Source organism: Battus philenor, unplaced genomic scaffold (assembly GCF_028537555.1).
Source record: "Battus philenor isolate CCGP_79_NKW_IND1 unplaced genomic scaffold, ilBatPhil1.0.hap1 SCAF_13, whole genome shotgun sequence".
Lineage (NCBI taxonomy): Eukaryota > Metazoa > Arthropoda > Insecta > Lepidoptera > Papilionidae > Battus > Battus philenor.
The window spans coordinates 12,683,763-12,707,001 of record NW_027181675.1 but is presented as its reverse complement, the minus strand read 5'-3'; the positions used below and the strand labels follow the sequence as shown (position 1 = coordinate 12,707,001).

At 34.9% G+C, this 23,239-nt stretch overlaps 1 protein-coding gene across 1 annotated transcript in view; it reads right to left on the bottom strand.

Annotated features, from left to right (window-relative positions):
• The window catches only part of LOC137933501 (receptor-type guanylate cyclase Gyc76C), a 49,371-nt gene extending 27,824 nt beyond the window's left edge, over positions 1-21,547 (bottom strand). The window contains exon 1 of the mRNA XM_068777460.1: positions 21,456-21,547. Coding sequence (XP_068633561.1) covers positions 21,456-21,541 — 86 coding nt within the window. The 5' untranslated portion in view covers positions 21,542-21,547. The remainder of the gene's footprint in view (positions 1-21,455) is intronic.
• Positions 21,548-23,239: the final 1,692 nt, after the last annotated feature.

Sequence of the window (23,239 nt, the reverse complement as noted above, 5' to 3'; positions counted from 1 at the left end):
TAAGACGGGTCTGTGGTCAGAGTCAAGTTCGTGAAGCACATCGAACGATCTGACTAGAAGTGCGACATTTTTGAAAAGGGCTAGGTCAATGGTAGATGGCCTATGATGGGGGTTATGAGTGGGGAAACGTGTGGGAGTGGGAGGAGCCATTATGGCAAAATTAAGCTCATAAGAGAGTTTAAGGAGCTTGCTTCCTTTTGCATCGGTACGACCACGGTCCCAGCTGTCATGTTTGCAGTTGAAGTCGCCTGCTATCAGTACAGCTGGACCCATAGTAGTAAGTATTTGTAGGTCAGAAGTGACCAGTGGTTTGTTACCTGAAAGATAGGCGGAAACTAGAATAAGAGGAGGATGACCTGAGAGTGTAAGTCTGCAGGCTGAGACCTCTAGGCTATTAAGGGGAGGGGAGATAAGGGGAGTGCATTGGAGGGACCTTTTGTAGTAGATCAAGGTCCCTCCTCCTCTGTTGGGAATCCTATCATTTCTTACTAACTGATAGTTAGCTATTTTAGGGTCAGCTATGGAGGGCTTGAGGTGCGTTTCTTGCAGTAATAAAACATCAATGTTATGTTTCATTAGGAAGAAAGCAATCTCGTCTTTTTTAGTAGCGAAGCCATCGATGTTGAAGAAGGCGACAGCTATGGAGGAGGGTTTGATTCGACCTTTAAACTCAAGCATGGCGACGTCAAACAAGAGTCCAAAGGATGCGGATCAGTGTCCGTGTGGGTGTGGAGGAGGACTTACGGGAAGTCTTCCTCGATGGCCCTAATGAGGTGTTCGTACTCGGCTAAGACGAGTAATTTCGAGGCACCTTTGGCGGCTTTGAATTTAGCCGCAAATTCGAGTATGTCACCGAGTATGTACCGAATGCGATTTTTCTCACAATTCTATGTCGCTATAATTTTAGTTGCTGAGCGTCTACTTATGAACATTAGTTCTCTCTCATAGATATCCAAATGAATTGGACGACTTAAAACGCCTTCCAGCGCCCATAACACGGTCGTATGTCCACTTTGTGGATGGAAGTGGTACACTGGGGCGTGCAGCAATCTGATCTGCAAGCTGGCCGGCCTGCTGCTACTGCCACTTGCAAATGCTCTAAACAATAAAGATTACTTTCGGTTTAAATTTAAATTGAATACTTTGATGGAATTCAAGTTACATTATGCGTAACTTACTTAAGTGCTACTGATTCCGTTATTTATGTCTTTGAAAGTTAAAGACGTATGTGAGAAAACCTCATTTTGATTAACTCTTGTTCAGATTTTTATAAAACTGTATTACACTGCTAAATAACAGTATACCCAAAGACAATGATACCAAAATCGCTGTTCTACGCGAGTTGGGACAGACGAAAGACAGGCATGAGAGTCGCCGCTATGAGCATTGACAGCGGACTGACGAACGAAGCGCCCAATGCTCCCCTCGTCTCGCCGTGTTTACCTAAGGCGCGGTACAGCAGTTTCGGTAGCACTATAATAATAACTATAATCTCTGTAACAAAACCTGTAAACTAACTAATGAGTTTTGGTCATTTGTAGGTGGGTTTATTAAAAGAAACTAGATTAATATTTTAGCTATTATTAGTATCTTTTAAAATTGAAATTCGTTATTTTTATATAAACATCTGATGATATTTCACTATAAAAGCTCATTAGGTTCGTTAATTTATTTATATAAATTAAATTAAAATATTTATTTTATTTAATTTTATTTTATTTTATTCGGAAAACAAACAGTGTCTTATAACTACAAATAAAAACCTAAATAAAAACTATACACCAATTACATGTTTTCGCATATTGATACACAAACATAAAAAACGCAGAAAGTAGAAAACAATAAAAAATACATTATTGCCTTTGAGTTAATGCACTAAAGTTAATAATATATATTATAATTAAAAAAATTAAAAAAGTTGAACTCCCCTGACCGCTTTTCCCTCGATTTTTCAATAAGTGTTATTTAGGGCGGCTTGATAGCGACGTGACCTGACACGCGGTGTTAGCATTGCTCTGTTCATTGGCCCGTAGAGTGGAAACTGCCCGACAGTTTGTCCACTGCAAAGCTTGTCGCGTCACGAACGCTATCGACGATTATTTGTAACGTTCGTTTAGTCAACAAATGGATTTCATTAAAAAAATACGACTCTAAAAAGAAATAGATATATACATAATGGTGAACCTTTATGTATATATAAGAGAATAGTACCAAAAGAAATTTTAAACTTATTTCAACTAGTCTTTTCACTATGTACTTGGGTTGAGTAGTACACCAGAGTGTTATGGCGTTACTTGGTCTCTCATTATCCTCGTCTTGAACCTTATTGGCAAGTTCACAGATGCACAATGAGGCTTAAAGAGATCTATACACAGGATTTCTTTACGAGATCGAATCAGTAATTAGATTCGTAAGCGAAGAAAACACAGCAATGCGAATTGGCAAAAAAAGTGGTGGTCAGATCTCATGTGTAACGAATGACCATAAGAGCCTTAAGGTGGAAACCACAGACCAAGCGAGGTTGCTAAACAAACTTCTTAAGGTTGTTGGAAGGTCCTGGATGTAACTTAGTTTAAAATTAAAAAAAAACTTAATGTATAATTTTGTAACGTAATGTTAAATTCAACGTCCCTAATAATAAAACAATAAAAGGTGATGTTTTAAACTGTATAGGTTTAACGGATTTCCTGTATTACAATCGATTCTAAACTTCAATGGAAGCCGCACATCGAGTCTCTTGCGGTCAGGCTTAGTGCTGCAGATTATGTCGTTAGGAAGATCAAACGGTATTCTGATATTAATACTGTTAGGATAGTGTATTTTAGTAACTTGTACTGTGTGCACTACGGATTGCGGCTTTGGGGTAGAGTTACGGATATTGGAAATATATTTGTTTTACAATAGAGTGCCATCCGAACTATTTACGGTAGAGGGGTTAAAATTCTTAAAGTGGTCTTACACTGTATTTATGATAATACCATGTTCATTTACAATAATTATAACTAGTTAAAAATGTAGAGAAGAAGTTCATAGTGTATGTACCGAGAAAAACTGACCGTACCAAAGTTTTGACTGCAAAAAGTCTTTAATTTATTTGCAATAAACGGAATTAGATTTCTTAATAAAATCCTGCAAAACTTTATTCGACTATTGATAATAAAATTTAAAACGCAGTATAAAAATAAATTGGTAGATAAAGTTCATTATTCAGTAAGCGAATATTTAAATATTAAGAATCCTTTCCAGTGATTTCGCCTGATTATTTTGATTTCATTTAGGCTATATCTGATAAAGTGTGTATAATTAAACTTTATTAAACGTTTTGATGTTAAATTTCTTTCCTCTTTTTCTCTGCAACTATAACAGCTTACAAAGTTGAGTAGAGTAAAAAATAAAATAGATTAAAAATATGAACAGTTCTGTTAAAAGTTTCAATGTTGAATAAATGAAATTAATCTTTTATCTTAGTCTTATTAAGCCTATTGGATACTTATGGAAGAGGCCCATATCCAATAGAGAACTTACGACTGAAATGATGATAACAATAGCTAGGAAGATGGCCTGAACTTCAAATAATTGGTGATTGAAATACAGGGTGGCCCATAAGTCCTTTGATATGAAAAAAATTTAATAAAATAAAACTAATTACATTATGAATTAAATTTTTATTTACAAAAAAAGCTTAAAAAACGGGAATTATTTTTTGAAAATAACGTCTTCTAAATGTAATCCGTTGCGATCACGGCACTCTTGCAAACGACGTCTAAAATTGTCGATGACTGCGCGGCACGTCACTGCTGAAATGCTTGTCATTTCTCTGCGGATGTTTTCTTTTAGGGCTTCAATTGACCGCGGGTTTGTGTCGTATACTTTAGCCTTAAGGTAGCCACACAAAAAAAATCCATCGGGGTCAGATCTGGACTACGCGGAGGCCAGGAAATGTCTCCTCTCTTAGAGATCACTTTGCCAGGAAAAAGTTGACGGATAACGGGCATAACAGTGTTAGAGGTGTGAGAAGTGGCCCCATCCTGTTGAAACCACGTCCTGGCATTAAAGCCTGAAAAGTTTTGCAATTCTGGTATGAAAAACTCTTCGATCATAGCCACATATCGCTCCGACGTAACAGTAACTGCGCGCCCTCTGCCATCCACAAAGAAGTAAGGCCCTAGGATACCTTGGGCTGACATAGCGGCCCAAACAGTCACTTTCGGACTATGTAAGGGCTTCTGATGCTTAAGTTTTGGATTGATGGGGCTCCAATAGCGGCAATTTTGTTTACTAACATGCCCGTTAAGATGAAAATGAGCCTCGTCAGAGAACATTATGTTATTGAAGGAAGTAAACCGATTCAACATTTCATTCGCATAATTTTGTCTTTGAATACCGTCAGTTTCCTTTAATTCTTGAACCAACTGAATTTTGTAAGGGTGCATATGTAAATCTTTCTTCAAAATCCGTTGTAACGATGTCCTGGATACGTTTAATGCTCTGGCGCGCTTACGAGTTGACTGTGTCGGATTTTCGCAAATAGACTGTGTCACTGTGTCTATGTTTTGTTCCGTACGTGACGTCCTTGGGCGACCCAACCGCGGTTTATCTAACGTCGAACCGGTCTTCTCGAACTTAGCAACCCAGTTCTTAATCGTTTGAAGAGTTGGAGTGTCGTCAAAGTTGTGTAAACCTTTGTGTTCTCGAAATTTACGCCGCGCAACGGTTGCCGAATTGACGTTTTTAGAAAACTCGCGCACACAAAACGCACGGTCTGCTCCGGTAAAACGTTCCATCGCGATTAAATTCCCAGAAACCGAAGTTACTCCCCCCCTTCCCCTGCACCGCTCACGCGCGCCCTGTTCGTTTTATTCAAATTTTACTTTTCAAAGGACTTATGGGCCACCCTGTACTTAAGGGAAAACGTCTTACGGGTCGTAATTGCATCAGATAGACGTACCGTATCCACTTGTTTACTGAATAAACTTTCATGCTACGCTTTTTGATGGGAAAGATAGAAATGATTGCACCGTAAACGTAAAGATAACTTACGTAAACGTAAAGATCGTCGGCAAAAAGGACAAGAAAAGAGGTAGAGAAGTAAAAAATTGAAATCAAAGCTCTACTATAGCGACTTCAATTAATTTAAAATAGAGTTATGAAATTTATATAGGGGGCCAATAACCCACAGATATAAAAAAACTTTAAAAAGAAAAAGTGTTTTTAAAATTCGAATCAGTAAATGTTAAAATTAATTATTGTTTATTATCCATCCTCGTACAATTAGTTCGTGCATCGTCTCTCATATATCTTTACAAAAATATATTAATGTAACGTATTCCGAGTAATCCCTTCATATCTATATTAAGCTTTTCTAATCGCTACCGATTGGAAACAGATTTAAAAGCTTCAAAGCTTTTTGCTTATAAACGAAGTACTTTTAAGTTTGTAGCTAATCATCTTGCATAAACAGATCAAACTCGTGTATATCTTGTAACAAATAGATTAACAAATAATCAGTAAAATTATTTCGCTCTTGTTATCAAAGAATCTCAATATGCTAAGACCTATAGCAGTCGCAGAGTAATAAATGAAATGTTATTATAACGTGATTAATGTATCATTAAATAATTTTCTTTAATAAAAATGTAGTTATGCTTTTTATCACCGAAATATAGGGGCGGTCGTAAAAATCGGTACTCTTGTGACATTCGATTTGAAGACACACCTTGAGATATCGCGTGTTTACGAGGGTTGTCCATTAGTAAATGCTGTTAAGGGACGAATTTATTACAACGATTTTATTACGTCTGATCCAGTTCTGATATCATATATCTCATGTCCCTAATTGTGAATGTTTTTGCTATATTTTTAGTAGGATAGGTGTGTTAGTTATTCCATTGTAAACATAGTTTTTAAAAAACTTCTTTTTAGTCTTCAATCGAATTTATATTCTTCATTGTACACGCCAGAAAACATATACATAGTGGTGTAATAGTAAAGAAAAAGTACAATGGGCGGTCTTATCACACAAGGCAATCTCTTACAGACAACTATAGTATGGAAAAGTTGGAAGTATAAATAATGGGACAGTCAATGTGTACAAGACATTCATACATATGTATATATCATATATATTAATAATAAATAAATTATAATTCATATAACGGGGTAATAAATATAACACGATAATAAACAAAAAAAACTGATTTGGGTCGCACTTGTCTCAGAAAGAATAAAGGAACAGAGAAAAAAAAATGAATTAACAGATAAAAAAATCATAAGTCTAGTAGAGTTCTTAACCATTTTCTTAAAAAAAAAAATCCAGAAGCCACCTGTTCTACGCGTTATGTGACCTGTCAACTACCTGTTTTACTTGTTAGTCCTACGCTATATCAGTTACATTCATTTGTCTACGGATATCATTTGAGGCCAATCAGCATTATACGGCTTTGGTTAGTAAAATAGATTTCGCCTTAGTACTTATATTCACAAATTATTGATTCAAACCATGAGAGGAATCTAAGGTCGCCAAAAAATCATTCACTAATTTTCTTTCTCACAAATACGAGTACGACTTTGTTTATTTTTTTTTCCAGTTCAAAGGTACCTTCTTTGGAATAAACACGCTCTTAGAATTAGAGAGTCAACAAATCGTTATATTTTAAAAAAAGAACATTCGAAATTTAGGGGCAATGACATTGACATATTTATATTCACTTTACTTTTAAATAATCATGTACAGTATATGTCTATGTTTGTTCATATTATATAATTTTATTTAGGTATGCTATGTTATTAAATTTATAGTAGATATTTATATTTTCCTTTTCCCAAATCCAATTAGTGGAGATTGGAAGAGTAAACATCGGGTATAAAAAATAAATAGTCAAATAATTGGGGCCTTGCTGAAGATCAGCGCTGTTAAGCCTTGCTGCAATATCTAGGTGCCCATTGTTGGTACTTTTACTTTTTCATAATATCTTTTTTGTAATAATTTTAAGATTTTTGGTAATTTAATGTATGATAGACTTTTGGTAATTATAAGCAAGATATTAAACCTTCTTTATTTATTTTATTTTTTATAGTATTAATTATCTGTGGTCTGATTTACCTCTGCACTACTTTAATTTAACTGGGAAACTTAACAGCCTTAATAAGGAAATAGGTCCAACATTGCACAATAGGTAAAAAGTGACAATTTGGAAACATTCATAGTCACGGGTTAGGAGTGAGGTCTTATAATTCCATTTGTGATATTTATTCCGAGGTACTTTCAAACTTGGACAGTGGTAGCTGAGCAGTAGAAGACTGAGTAGGTCGCCAGTTCGATATATTATTCGTACTATGTGTATCAATAAGCGTCCTCTGCGTACTTTAATACCACAATGCGATCGAACCAACCGTGGCAGTTAAGCTATATCCCTCCATAGATATTTTTGGGAGACCTATGCCAGTTTTGGGCTGAAACGACCATGATGACGACTTACAAATTTGTTAAAAGTATAGAGTTGATAGAGATAGCGTTGACTCTGTGTTTGGCACTAATCGGTGTAACATTACTCCTGAAGATGCCCCGTGGAGGGGTGAAACAGGTTTTGAGAGATTTAACGGTGGTAGTTGTGTAATTCGCATTGTTTGCCGCATGCGCATTTATCAGCGGGCTGGCGAGCGGTGCACTTTGTTGCACGACTACCATTGCATGTGCGGAAGTGGCTAAATATTGGTCCTTTTCTTACTTAAGATGGACTTCAGCAAAATAACGCCTGATTTCATTAAATAGTATAGAGTAGTTAAGAGTTAAGTTTAAAATTTTGGATACATAATATAAATATTAAATTATTGTTAAAAATTGTTTAATTTAATTCTTCTTCTTTTTAGACGATGGACAGCTATAGCGAGGAGTAGACGCCCCCCCTCCCAAGGATCCCCACGATTATTGGTCCTGTGGTGTCCGCATCCGGTGACTTCTCGCGATCTTAACTATCGTCGTTGGTCTACCTCGTGGGCTGTCTACCCATGCCGTTTCTACCGGCTCGTGTTTGCCACTCGAGAACCTTTCGTCCTCAACGACGATCAGTTGCACGAGCGAGTTAATAGGGCACACCCTATTAACTGCGACTTCAGACTAAAAATTCTTCGAGCTACGTCGATAATCTGGGTTCGTCTGCGGATTTCCTCATTTTTGATTCACTCCCGCAACGAAACTCAGAGCCTGACCCTCTCCATTGCTCTCTGAGTGACCAGAGCCTTCTTTTGACAGCCATCGTAAGTGATTAGTTGACTTTGTGTGCTTGTTTGTTGAGTGATTTAATTAACTTGCTCATAATTAAGCGAACAAGCATATTTACAGTAAGGTAACTGTTAAGAAAAATTTATGTTGTACTGCACTGCAGTGAATTGTTGGACGGAGATAGATTTTGCGGCATTTTTGGTGCCCGGTGCAATCGCAATACTGTGACGTAACAGTGCAGTAATGGTTGCGAACTTATGTGCCTGTTTTTATTAAGTTCTCTTATTTATTTACATTAATTTACACAAATGCAAATCTGCAACACATTACCGAATTATGTATAGAAAGTGTATAAATATAAATCTATATTTTACAACTTTTTAAAAATATGTGTAGTTGTGGAGTTTCTTCCTGCTTCTTCTCCTCAGTTATAACATCTTGCGAATCAGAGTAGAGTACAAAAATAAAATAGATTTAAAAATATTTGACGAACTATAAGAATCCTGTTGAAAGTTAAAATGTTGAATAAATGAACTTTATCTTTATTTATATGCTGAATGAGCGTGACTGCAATGTTAAGTTTTTTATTGTAGACTGGACGAACAAGTTGCATTTTGTTAATAATAAATAAAGACGTACAGACAGCATAAGAAAGTTAACTCATTAATCTTAGATGTTATGCTGTTAGTCAAATGCAAGAAGGCTGCATTAATTATATGGTATTGCTACTGTTCAAAAAAGTTTCCAGAAAATGGACAGCACCGACTTTTGCGTACTAAAATACCACATGTATGATGCGTCTTCTTTTTTTCTTCTTTTAGCTGATGGACGACCACTGTAAAATATAGGCCTTTCACGATCGCCACGACGACCACTGACAACGACAACGACTTAACTCTGACTTAACAACGACTTAACTTTGTCGTCCGTTCATCTTTTGGGGGGACTATCCACGCCAAGTCTACTGGCTCGTGGTCGCCGCTCGCGAATTTATCAGTCGAACGACCACCGAGCATTGCACGAGCGATGTGCCCCGCCCACTGCTCACTTCTGAAGAGCAATTGTTCGAGCTACCTCGATGATCTTGGTTCTTCAACGGATCTCTTCATTTCTAATTAGATCTACCTCATTAGATCTCTTCATTTCTAATTAGATCTCGCTTTGCTCCAGCTCTTCACGGGGCACGGGGGGTTCTCTGAGTACCTTTATAGGTTTAAGCTCAAAGAGGACCCCTCGTTCTTCTGTGAACCGGGTATGGACCAGACCGTGATCCACCTGATAGCAGAATGTCCCGCATTTGGAGGGCTCCGGTATGAGACCGAATGCCGGATAGGAAAAAATATTGAGGAGGCCACACTCGCCTCCATTATAATGGAATAGGATGCAAGAGAGTCCGTCTTCAAATTCTTTAGGAAAGTTGCACAATACGTAATTAATAGGAATAAAACATAGTTAAACATAAAATATTGTAAGTCCTATTATATATTTAATCTTATTAAGATAGATTTAGTGAAATTAAAATAAAAAATGTTAATACCTGTGAAACAAATTGATGTACATGGGAAAAATAAATAAACTAAATGTGATACTGCAATAGAAAATATAGCTGAAATGTTTGAGGATGGATGAAAGGAATGGAATGATTGAGAAAGGAAGATGTAATTATGGAATGATAGAAGGAAGAAAAAAATGATATTGTGAACTATGGAAGACGAGGACGAAAAAAAAATCATGTATAAAAACTGTTAAGAAATAAAAAAAACCCTGTTCCCAACAAAATAGGGATGGAAGGAGAGGTCCCAATAGCGGAGGCTTCATTAAAAAAAATTAGATCTCGCAGCGAAACTACGAGCTTAGCTCTTTCCATTTCTCTTTGGGTGCCTTGCTTCTGGAGCTTTCTCATGAGGCTCTTCATACGTGATATGTAGAACCATAGATTAATTTTATGGAGGCCTATACCTTACATTGGGCGTCTATATGCTGAAACGACGATAAATAATAATATTTATTTCGCGAATTCGTTGTACTTACTTCAGACTACAAATAAACATAAATTCTCAATTGGTTTAATGAAGGACCCTAATAGAGTTGTTACTTAAATGTTTTTAAATGTTTCGATAAACGCTGCTTCGAAGCACCAGTACAACTTAATTAGGACTTTCATTTAAACTTTCGAATAATCTTTTGTAAACTAATAAAAAACAAGCGACGTTAATGACCTGTATGTAAATTGGAGATAAATGTTTCAAACCTCTGAATTTAGTGCCCAATACACTTGCTTTAAATCTTTTTGCTTTTTAAAGAACTACTTTGTTTGCGATTTCTTTTAATTTTGTTCTAATATTACAGCCCTTATTCACAGGGTGTTAGTCGAAAGACACCATTGCTAGAAGGGATTAAACAAAAAAACTATGATTAACTTTTATATAATCTCTAATGATCGTGTTTTATTCTTTATTGCGTTTCATAAGTAACACTTAAAGTTAAGTTAAATACTTGAATAAACAAACATACGTATGAATATCGTGGCATCTAAAATAAAGATTAAACCTTCTTTTGATTTCCAGAGAGATATTTTTTGAAAATTTATTGACTTTTAGACAATAATTTTGTTTATTAAGGCTAAATATACTTAAACGTGGTCTCTCTGTCCTTATGTGCACACTCTGAGAAGTGGAGAGGATTATGCTCGGGATTTCTCTAATAGATCGATTTAGAAATGAAGAGATTAGTAAGAAAACGAAAGTAGCTGTAATTGTCCGGCGGATTTAGAAGTTGAATAGGCTTAATAGTTGAGCTACATAAAGCGCAGAACAGATAGCAGCTGGGGCATTAAGTTTCTTTAGTAGACTTAGGTCAACATGGATCCAATTAAGATGACCTTATTAAAGTTATTAGAAATCGCTTGATGTAGGCCTTTTGATACCGTTGTTATTTTGGTGTTGAATGACCCACGCCCAGCTGTGAACATCTCACGGTTAAAATAATTACAATTATGACTTAGTTATACAGAGTTTGGCTGAACTGTTTTTTGACTTCAATTCTAGATATACCACGGTCATATCTGATAAAGTAATGAATTGTAACATACTTTAATGTGGCGTTATGAAATGAAAGTTTTAATAAAAGTACTTGTAAAGTAATTGTTATTTTTTGCCCACGCGTGACACCATTAATGTATTAAATTAATAATTCATAAGCGTTTTCATTTAACTCTGTGTATAAATGTTGTTATTGTTACGTTTATTTTTAATCTGCGTCCTTCTTTTAGTAGTAAATACAATTACCATTACATAACATTAAAATACAGAACTTTTGGACGGGTTTTTGTTTGTTATAAACTTCTTGGTTTCCTTAGAACGTTTTAAACTTTTTAAGCCAAACTTTGTAGATCAAAAAGAAAAGAAATTCGAAAAACGAAACAAGGAAAAGATACAAAAAATATTTTCAGTGTTTTTGTACTTTTATAGCAGTGAAAAGAAGTCATGTAATTTACTGCGAAATCACAATTTTAACTGATACTACTGGCATTTTTGAATTTAAATTCTGAACAAATTTAATTACATAACGTTAACGAAAGTAACTTATACATTTCAGCGGATTAGCAAGTTTGAGTGGTTGCGGACATAAAGCGAAGCGAGTAGAACGGATGGTCTTTAAGATCTTTGCCGGTCTTTTGGAGACCAAAGATAGGCAAATGCAGCGCAGAACGTGGACAAACCAGAACCAGTCCTAATGAAAATCTGTGGGTGAGGCCTATATCCACCTGTAAACGTCCTAGAGTTGAAAATATGATAGTTGAAAGTATTTAATGTATTTTTTTAAGTCTTTACATTTGATTTCCGTGCTAACATCTCGAATTTGAGGATACGCGTGTAAATTGTAAATATGCAAAGTCATTGCTCACATTGTATGCTGTGTGGTATTTAATTGTTCGTAAATAAAATAAAAATACAAGATAAAATGATAACGTAATGTTATTTACGATAATGATTTGTTTCTCGTTTGATTAACAACAGATTGTTATTACTCTTGTGATTGTTCTTAATTCCATATATCTAACATTTGTTATATCCCTATTTGATATATTTGGACATAAGGTACATCGACAGTGTGAGTTAGTACATATTTTATGGGAAGTTATTAAATATACAGGACTTCATGATTATAGATAGAACTAAATTGCTTTTTAGTTATAAATACGTTCAAAAATTAGTACATTTTTAATACCTTTATTGAAAATTATGTTGTAAAGTCCTAATGTACAATAGTAGAGGACTGAGATTTGCGATTGCAGGTCACGGCTTTGATTCCTGGGATACAAACTGATGTAATTAGCACTTTATGTATTATTTACATAAGATTGACAAACTTTTTTGTGAACAGTGGCAATGTAAAACGATAGAAAAAATAAAATAATAAACATTGGTATGGCTATATTCGAATGTTGATGCGCGCTGTTACCCGTTTTAGCTTTTCCAGCTTCATCGGACTCAGGGCTCGCGGATCCGAAATCTGCGAGCTAATAAACTATAAATAAATCTACGACAGATGCTTCACCTGACGTATTGTATTAGCCAATTGTTACTGTGTCGTTCGCGCGCCGCGAGAGTTGCGCGGGCGAGATGATAACCATACAATGATTTATATACCTAGCGACTTATATATATGTATATATATATATATATATATATAAGACCACTGCTTGCACTTTAGGGGAATATGCTGTAATCACAATCACAAACGCTTGGCAGGCTGTTTGGCGTTCGCTGTGTTGTATTATGGTAAGCATAGGACGCTACTGACCATCTCCTAGAAACTCGTTTCTGAGCAGTCGCAATCCTGTATGACTAATGCACAAAGTGTGATTCACACACATCCCGGCAAATGAACCTGCGACCAACGATCGCGTCTTAGTCATCTGATCTATTCCCATTATAATTACATATGCAATACTGTTTTATCTCCAAAAAAATATTCAGTTGACTTTCTTTTATCTGTTTTTCTCGGAAACTTATTTTCTATGGTAGATTTATTTTGACGACACCAATAAATGTGATCTATTCCATTTTGAATAAAGAATTTTCGTATTTGATTTTAACAAAAAAATGAGTGAAAAAAATTAAAAGTGCCATTTTGTATAGTTTTAAAATGTGCTTTGGGGTTCGCGAAGGTGTGACCTTCAACAGGAGGCATCTCTCAATGTTCCCGTTTTTATGACGCCCGCAATAAATCGTCCATAAAACGTGTAATGTGGTTTTTATAGCGAAAAGTTATTTAGCCGCTTCTATGACAATTTTTTTCGACGATGTATCGCGTGTTTTTATTTTATTTATTCTTAAATATACAAATTAGAATACACATTTGGTCCCAAATAAAACAGTAATATTTGGGCTTCAGCATTTAAGATATTTGTATACAGGCTGATTATTTACATATACATATACATATATATATATATACACACACACACACACACATATATATATTAGCTAAGGGCGTTTAGACCTCTCTCTCGCCTGATGTTGTGCCACGACGCGGTCTACAATGGTACGTGCTTGCCTAGAAGACACCCATTTTGCTCTTGAGCTGAAAACTACCAAGTAAGATAGATATAAAAGCATCAATAAGAATAATTTATAGTTTATTTTATGTCAAATAACCTATGATACACTCTAACTAAAAATCAATGATTTCAGAAATAATAAATAAGTTAATAGATATAATAGATAACATAGTTAACGAAACTAGTAGGCTTTGTATTGCTAAAATTTATTGGCCAGTTGCATTGTAAAAAATAAATGAATGTAATTTATTTCAGAGTGAACACTTTATACAGCGTGATTGTAAACATTCATCTATCTCAAGCTTTAATATGTATAACAATTCATTCTGTATATACACTGTAATTTTTATCAGTACGAAAGTGACATACATGCGTAAAAATGGTTTTCTACGATTTATGTTTTACGAGAATTCGCTGCGGGTGTTCCCCTAAGACAAAGGTAAATGGGCAGGCCTTTACAGATAAGAAAAGAAAAAACGAGGTCGTTTATTACAGCTCATAAAAATGATAAATGAAATAGGTTTTAATCTACTTAATATGTCGTCACACTGGAACAACATTTCCATTGATATATTAAATGCAAGTTGTTACAGCTCCATCAAAGTTGGTTCAGGGAGTTATAATGACTCTGCAAACACCATTACTTTCCACAAGGTGTGGTAGGTGATTAAACGTCTATTTCATAGTTATATAACTATTAAATTAATTGTAACTCAAGTTTGTTGTAAATTACGGACTTTTTTGATGTCTTTGTCATTTTTATATTTTGTAACTTGCGCGTAACATTGCAATGATGCTTAGATTTTTCAAATATACACATACCTGTTATGGTGTTGATGACAGCATAAAAAATCGCGAAAAACACAAGAGTACATTTAAAAAAGACAATCAAAAAGTTTTGAATTTACGCAGTGAACAGAAACATAAAAAAGTTCCGCGTAGAAAATTAATATAAACCTCATAGACTTATTTTTACGAAGAACAGAAACGAACGAAATAAAACAACTGTTTGTTCCCTTCAAATAAACTTCTGCTACCTACTCGTTAAACAAACGATACAAAAAAAAAACGATAATCGGAAACTGTCTCATTAGCAAAAAAACAAACACAGCGAACTAACGGGACACGCGTATGTAATCTGATGAAATATTTACACGTTAAAATCGATAAAACTAAATGTCTGGTCTTCGTTAATAAATTGACAATCCTATTGATTATTTTAAATACCACACATAAACAGGTTTGTATAGTACATAGTACTAGCACTGTACTAATACTATGGGAGTACTAACTATGCGACTAATAACTATGGGAGCGTTTAATCTCACACATTTGGGGTCAACCAACGAAATAATATAGAATGTATATACATATATATATATATATATATATATATATATATATATATATATATATATATATATATATATATATATCTATATATATATATATATATATATATACATAACTCTATCTATAGAACTCTCTAAAACAACGGAAATCTTACTTCCTGCTATTACACTTGTCCAAAGTAGCTTAAATGGGAGAACAATCCAGTGATGGGATGCCAATTGAACAGGACAGTTCGCGGATCCAACACCGTAACAGGTAAATCTTTGATAACAATGACGACACCGTTTGCACACGGTACATACGCTATAGAGCCTTAGTGCAGGCCACAGACTGACAAGTGCAGCGTGGGACTCTCTCTCAAAAATTTATTAGACAACCTTTTTAAGGCTGGAAGACGGTGAAGGCCGATTTAAAAGGATCCTATTGGAAGTCTAGGGTGAACTATGTCCAGCTGTAAACATTCTATGTGTGGTTATGAAGATTATAATAATTAACCATTTTAATATTCAAATGAAACTACCATGCAAGAAAAGGACCAATATTTAGCCACTTCCACAAACACAGCGTCTGTTTTTGGCACCAATCGGCGTAACATAACTCCTGAAGATGCCCCGTGGAGGGGTGAAACACGTGTTGAGTGATTTAGCGGTGGCAGTTGTGTAATTCGCATTGTTTGCCGCATGCGCATTTATCAGCGGGCTGGCGGGCGGTGCACTTTGTTGCAAAACTACCACTGCATGAGCGGAAGTGGCTAAATAATGGTCCTTTTCTTACTTAGGATGGACTTCCGCAAGGTAACGCCTGAATATATTAAATATGAAACTACCGTAGCGTAGTCTTGCAGTTCCAATATTTCTCTAAGGGCATGCTTAATTATGCTAACTTATTTAACATCAACTTAATGAAAATGCAACTAATGATTGGATACTCACATAATCGTCACCAGTAGCTTAACTTAGATCAGCTTTGTTGACCTCCAAACGTTAGGACCTCAATATGCACATAAATTTTGGTAAGAGCTACAGTCAAAGGAGGTCTCAAATGCGATGATGATAAAAAACACCTTATATACTACTAGTTATAAATTGTTCATGTATCTATTTCGATTTCAGGTAAGCGACCACGGTATATAAAAATTGAATAACAAAATGTAGGTAAGGTAACGCGGAAAAACAAACTCGTTATACTATTCACTGAATTGTTCGAGTGAATTATTCATTTGATTTCATAAATGGAATTAGACGGTTAGTATATCTGGCAGATAATGAACAGTTACATACGTAAGCTTTTATTCGTATTATTGTTACCAATAACTCTACGATAAGACTTCGTCCGCCTGAATGTACGTATATATAATAGTCTCACAACATATTTTATACCTTTCTTTGTTAGTTTCACATCTAAAATTAAAAGTATCTTATTGAATAAATCTTATAGCTAGCATTTACAAGTTTTTAGCTAATTGAAATGTGTGTAACTTGTTTCGTCGACTCAATTACATACGATATCTACATTGCAATATTCACCATATTGCAATGTAGATATCTAACATTAAATATTATTTTAAAAGAGCAACTGTTATTTAATAACACGCTCTTTACAGCAAAGCAGCATTCCGAGCCTCGGTAGCTTGCTATTTATAATTTTAAAATAATTGACGATTTAAAAGTGTTTGTAAATGCATACAGATATTTTGAATTTGAGTACTCGTGTATTTTCCTTGAACAATTTTTTTTTAATTTTCTAATGCCTAATAAATTATTAATGAGCAGATTTTGACCAAAATTATTAAGTTTTAACACGGTAAATATCATATACCTTATTCCGAACAAACCCAAAAATCTAGAAATTGCAAAAATTTTTTCGCATATTTTTCGTGCAGTTGTTGTTGTTTTATATGCAGATAGATAGTTATAGATGTAAATGCTTTAATAAGGTGAATTTATTTATATTCATTCTTTATTATTACTAAATTATGTCAATCGTTGTATGTTACACCCTATCTAAAACGTTTAGGTTTCAAAAATATGGTACATGTAATATACTTAAAAATAGTAAGAAAAAGAGTTTCCAAAACTCGTATTACTACATATTAAAATTAATTATTGTTTATTTTCTGACTTCGTAGATTTCATACTGTCAAAAGTTATAGTTCTGTCTATTCTATTCAATACAAAAAAGTGATTGGAAATAGTTGTAAAAGCTTCGAAAGGGTGATTGGAAATAGTTATAAAAGTTTCGAAGGGGTGATTGGAAATAGCTGTAAAAGCTTCGAAAGGGTGATTGGAAATAGTTATAAAAGCTTCGAAGGGGTGATTGGAAATAACTGTAAAAGCTTCGAAAGGGTGATTGGAAATAGTTATAAAAGCTTCGAAGGGGTGATTGGAAATAGCTGTAAAAGCTTCGAAAGGGTGATTGGAAATAGTTATAAAAGCTTCGAAGGGGTGATTGGAAATAGCTGTAAAAGCTTCGAAAGGATGATTGGAAATAGTTGTAAAAGCTTTAGTTTTTTGCTCATAAATTAGCTATGTATCCATCTGTTAAAATGCAAATTTTCATCATAAAAAATCAACCTACTTTAACGTAATAAAGCATACCGTAATATTATAGAGTGCTCCTATATAGACTAGTCTTTATGGGATTATCTGTCGTTTACCTTAGATGCCATTAAATGTCGATGGTAATCTGTGTCCTTATGTATAGATAGAAAATATACACAAAAAACATAACACCCAAATCAATACCCCTACACGAATACCATTCAGTTTGGAACACCTAAAAATGTTTATAATGTATGTGTGTGTCTGTTTATTATAAGTACAATGTTTGTGTGTTCCATAAGTTATATATTAACCTAGAATTCTCAACCAAAACAAACTTATAGAGGAGTTTTATTCCGAAATATTGTGTTAGTCGACCAAAGAACATTTATTTATCGACTGAGAAAGTTCGAGAATAATTTAAAAGAAGAAAAACAAAGTAATGTCTATACAATACTGTCGTTACAGTGTTTTTCTTAAGTTTTATGTTATATAGTTATAACGATTTGAAATAAACGAAGTAAAATATTCCATTTAAGAATTTAATTATAGGTTAGAATGCTTTAATTTCGGCAAGGGACGATAGATAGTCCCTTCCTAATGGTTAGAAAGCTCTGTCTTCGCTAGTTCGCCGATTCTGTAAATGCCAGTAAGGCAAGCAACCTTCCGACAAAACCAAAACATGAGTAGACAATAAAGAGTAGAGAGCATTTGTATGAATATCACACTGCGATTGCCAGTCCGACCCCCAATCCTTACAATTATAATATATCCTGACATAATGGGCGTCTGTGACTAAAACGACGATGATAGCGACGTCGACGTTTTATTTATTTTTTCTATTGACTTGCGAGAGTCCAATGGCCTTTGATGCTACGAATTCTGTCGGGACAGCCATTTTAAATTTGATAGTTTTAAATCAAATTCAGTCCTTGCAACCATATTCTTATTTGTGTTCTAACCTAAAAACTTGATTATCAAAAAAAAATTGTATGTATAACTTTTTACTAACCACTTTTATTTAACGAGTGATTCAGTTATTTATAATATTTATATTAAATTATATCCGTCAACTAAAACTAAAGTGACTGAAATAGCCCAGTAGTTTAATAAGTTGAAGTGGTAGGTTGTAGTGGTAGAAATGTTAGCCGCCGAGGTTTAGGAAGGGAGACCACGGATCAGCAAGCACAATAAGGTACGTCCACCTAAAGGGTAGTCAAAAATCATGCATTTTGGCCGATAACAATAGGTCTTGTTGAAAATCTATAGGGGGGCCCAAATCTATCATTGAACGTTTTACCGCTAAAGTAATAATGATTAGTTATTCTTTATGCCATAAGAAGATAACAATATTAATAAAGTGTTTAAATATGTCCAAAAATGAAACAGGTGTAGCAGCTGCATAAATTATAGAATGACCAAAACATTGCGATATATTATTTTACGCTGAATTCCTTCGTCAGCTTCGTATCAGATATTTGAACTTTAAAGAAGTCTGGTCGATATCGTGTGAATACTTTTGATATTTATTGCTGAAGAAAGTTACCGCAAATTTCGTGAACTTTACCATCTGGGGAACATCCGGGCCAAGGACTAAAATTTTTCAGCAACAGTGCCAGAAAATAAGGCCAAAATCTCAAATAACTAATGGTACTTGGAAAATTCGGGGACTAAAATCCGTGAAATCGTAGTGTCGTCAGTTATTAGATTAAACTTGGTCATCATTTGACACCTATCTTCATGCTGTGTCTCTCGAAACCAATATGAACAGGTGATGAAGATTATTTAATGAAATCAGGCGTTACCTTGCGGAAGTCCATCCTAAGTAAGAAAAGGACCAACATTTAGCCACTTCCGCACATGCAGTGGTAGTCGTGCAACAAAGTGCACCGCCCGCCTGCCCGCTGATAAATGCGTATGCGACAAACAATGCGAATTACAAAACTCCACACCGTTAAATCACTCAACACGTGTTTCACCCCTCCACGGGGCATCTTCAGGAGTTATGTTACACTGATTAGTGCCAAACACAGAGTCAACAGAGAGAGATGAAGATTAATCCATCTTCGAGCATCAGCAATGAGACTATCAATATGAGGAAGTGGGGATGTACCATGGTCATTGCGTAGAATACATTCTGAAATGTTTCATATGTATGTTAACTACCATTTAATATTAAGGGTGTTATAATAAACAAAGAGCTTATTAGTTAATATCACATCTGACATTCTCTTAATAACGCATAAAAGCAATTTGAGCTATTAAAAAAGTTAGATTGCGAGTGAAATTGTGCGAAGTTGATAAATGGTTGAGAGGATATGATTAATGCTTTCGTGTCTATGCCTCGGAAACTTTTCACATAATTCAATTAAAATTTACTTGAATTAAGAAAACAAATGATTGATTTATTTATAAAGATAGCACTCGAAGCACCATAATGTAACAATTAAAACTTCTTATTTAAAAAAAAACTAACATTTTGTCTATAAGTTAATGGATTTTGTTTTTACGGAAGTAGTGATTTATTTATTGATACTAGAATAAACAAGATGTAGTGGTAATGGACGGATCACATACACTGGGATCTTTAATTTCTAGAGTGGAGACCATAGACTGGCAAGCATAGCGTAGAACGTTCGCTTTTAAGGTGAACGAAATGTTAAAGCCGTCAGACGCTGGATGCGGGCCGCTTTCAACTGGTCCTATTAAAATATATGGGGGAAGCCTAGCTCCAAAAGTAAAGATCCTATGGCTGAAATGAAGATTAAACACTTTGACACTGTAAAATTTACTTTAATTAAGATGATGATGATTAGAATAAGTGCTACATGTGATTTAACTAATGTGGTAGAGAAATAGACTCCGCAGTGTTTTATTCGATCATTGATTTACTTTTTGTCTACCTCAGATACATACTATATGCGCAGTGGACGACTGCCCCTCCCCCCTCCTATAGCGTTCCTAACGAAGGCGATCGCAATCCGTATCGCCCTTTCGACCGCCGAGTAGAGCTTGCTGTAACTGTAATTATTATTAACCACACGCTGCCATTATACTAAAGAGTCACACTCATTTAGTACTAGCTGTTACTACCGACCATGTATTTCTTATAATTTTGGTTTAGTGTAGCTATGAATGCGGTTCCACAAACTCATTTCCGTTGAGTCTGTAACAGACCCTGGGCTCACAGCTTTAACATCATCTGATATGTATGAGTATTCTGTCCGAAACAGCGATTCGGTTTAATTCATACAATGTTTACTTCAATTAGTTTAAATGCCATACTCCTGAAGGTAGAGGGCTTCACCTTAGACGATAGACTTCTTAATAAATATGCTTGATGTAGGGAACTTGCCTTTGCTATGGCACCATATAAATGGTCACTGTTTTGTATTGTCTTATTGTGTCTACTTTGGTCTATCTCTCACAAATTTGAGAAAAATCAATGCTGTATCTCATCATCACCTTTCTGAATTCTAGGTTTAAACTTAGACGAGTAATATTTAGTAATATTATTTGCCAAATTACTGTATCGTTTTGATCACTCAAAGCTAGACAAATTGATTGTATTAATAATAAATTCCACGCACACAATAGAGTTAATGATGTCAATTTTGGAGAATAATAATAGTGTCTAGTGATATATTTAAGATTATATGAACCTTGAACTCGATAGTATGAAGGCTTTTATTTTTAAGTAAATATATTTTTAAAAGTCTGGTCTGGATTTTGTGTAAATCAATTATAAAATCACTCTAAGTAATGAATACTGTACCTTAATTCTGCAAGTTCTGCAAGGAATGACCTGCCGTCTACCGGTTTGGATCTGTTCTTGAACATGAGAAGCGGAAGGTCGCCCATCTGTTGCACCGCACTGTCCGTATTGGCGAAACGTTGAGTTAAATTTGACCTGTAATATAACAAATAATAATAAACAATCGTAATTAGATAATTTTTAAAGCTTTCAGATACATTAAAATACTTATTGTATCACGAAAGTTGCTCTTGATTATAATATTTAAAACAATATAGGGAAGAAAATAGGGCGGTGAAGTCTTGTGCACCATATTTATTCAGTTTTTAAAGAATATTGAAACGTGTTATACTAATAGATCTTACTGTTACACAACTATGATGAACAAACTCGACAACGAAGTAACTAGGAATAAATTCATAGTACGAGGGATAAGTAACAGTGAAATTTCAGCAAACTGTCAACTGTAGAGTGTAGTCAGTGAAGACACCAAAGTATTGCTAGAACGCCCTACACCGCGTCGACAATAATCGCCAAAACAGACAAATCATACGTCGCGCGTGTCTCTCGTGTCGTCTTTAGGAGGTTTATAAATAGACATGTAATGCCGTCAATATAAGTGTATCGCAATAGCGTTCCGTATGGAACAAATATTCGACGTACTTCACCCATCGCCCATTTCAGTTACATGAAAAAACGAATTCACATCCAAGATTCTCGACATCTAAAAGTGCGTTCACTTATTTGGAACTCTTGTGTCATTCAATTTTTTAATGCATATATAAATAATTTAACTATATATCATAAGATATTATTAATTAGTAATATAATACATGAATGATAGCATATTGCAAAAACTTATGTTTAATAACTTCAATTATATAAATGTTCCCATACGCTTCACGTTTTGTGTTCTATCATGTGTTTGCATAGTTACGTTACCCATACTAAATGCAAATTAGGACAAGGACGATGTTATTAGAGCGGATTTAACTATTCAATAACATTATTTGTCTTTTGTTTGTATGAGTGTTGTATGATCATATTTATTATGTGAATGATGTCATTAATTTACATTCCATCGGCCTAATTATCAAAATACTTTAAATCATTTAAATAAATTTTACAGGACGAAACAAATAGTTATTATATTTATTATGTTCATTTTATATACGCATAATTCAGACCGCTTTCAACTGGTTTATATTTATGCATATACTAAAGTCTGCGATGTGTGGGCTTTCCTTTAGATCATGGATGCACAGACCGCGGCCCGAGGGCCGTTGGTCGAATACTGGTGGCCCGCTGACAGCAAAACTAATACTCTCGTACATTCGAAAAATATTGAATTCTATTCCAGAATAAAACCAAAAAAAAAAAAATTACTTATACTTCTGGCGGCCGGCCCGCCATCAGTTCATGATATGCCCGAGTGGTCCCTAGTCTTAATAAGTCTGTGCAACCATGCTTTAGATGAGCCGACGACAGTAAAGAGTCACAGACGCAGCTCGAAAAATTGCTCACTAGTGTATTGTAGTCAACAAAGTTCTCGAGTGGTGACCACAAGCTGGTAGACGCAGTTTGGGGAGACCCTCGCTAGGTGGACGTTGGTCCACATAGTTAAGGTTGCTGGATGCAGCAGCGCTAGACCGGACATCATAGCAATCTTTGAGGAGACTTATGCCTGGCAGTGGGCATCCATGGGTCGAAAAAAAAAGTAGAAGATAAAAAGTTTATTACCTATCTATGTTGCCAGTGATAACTTAAGTTAAATAAACGTTTCACATGGAGCCATCTGAACCTCA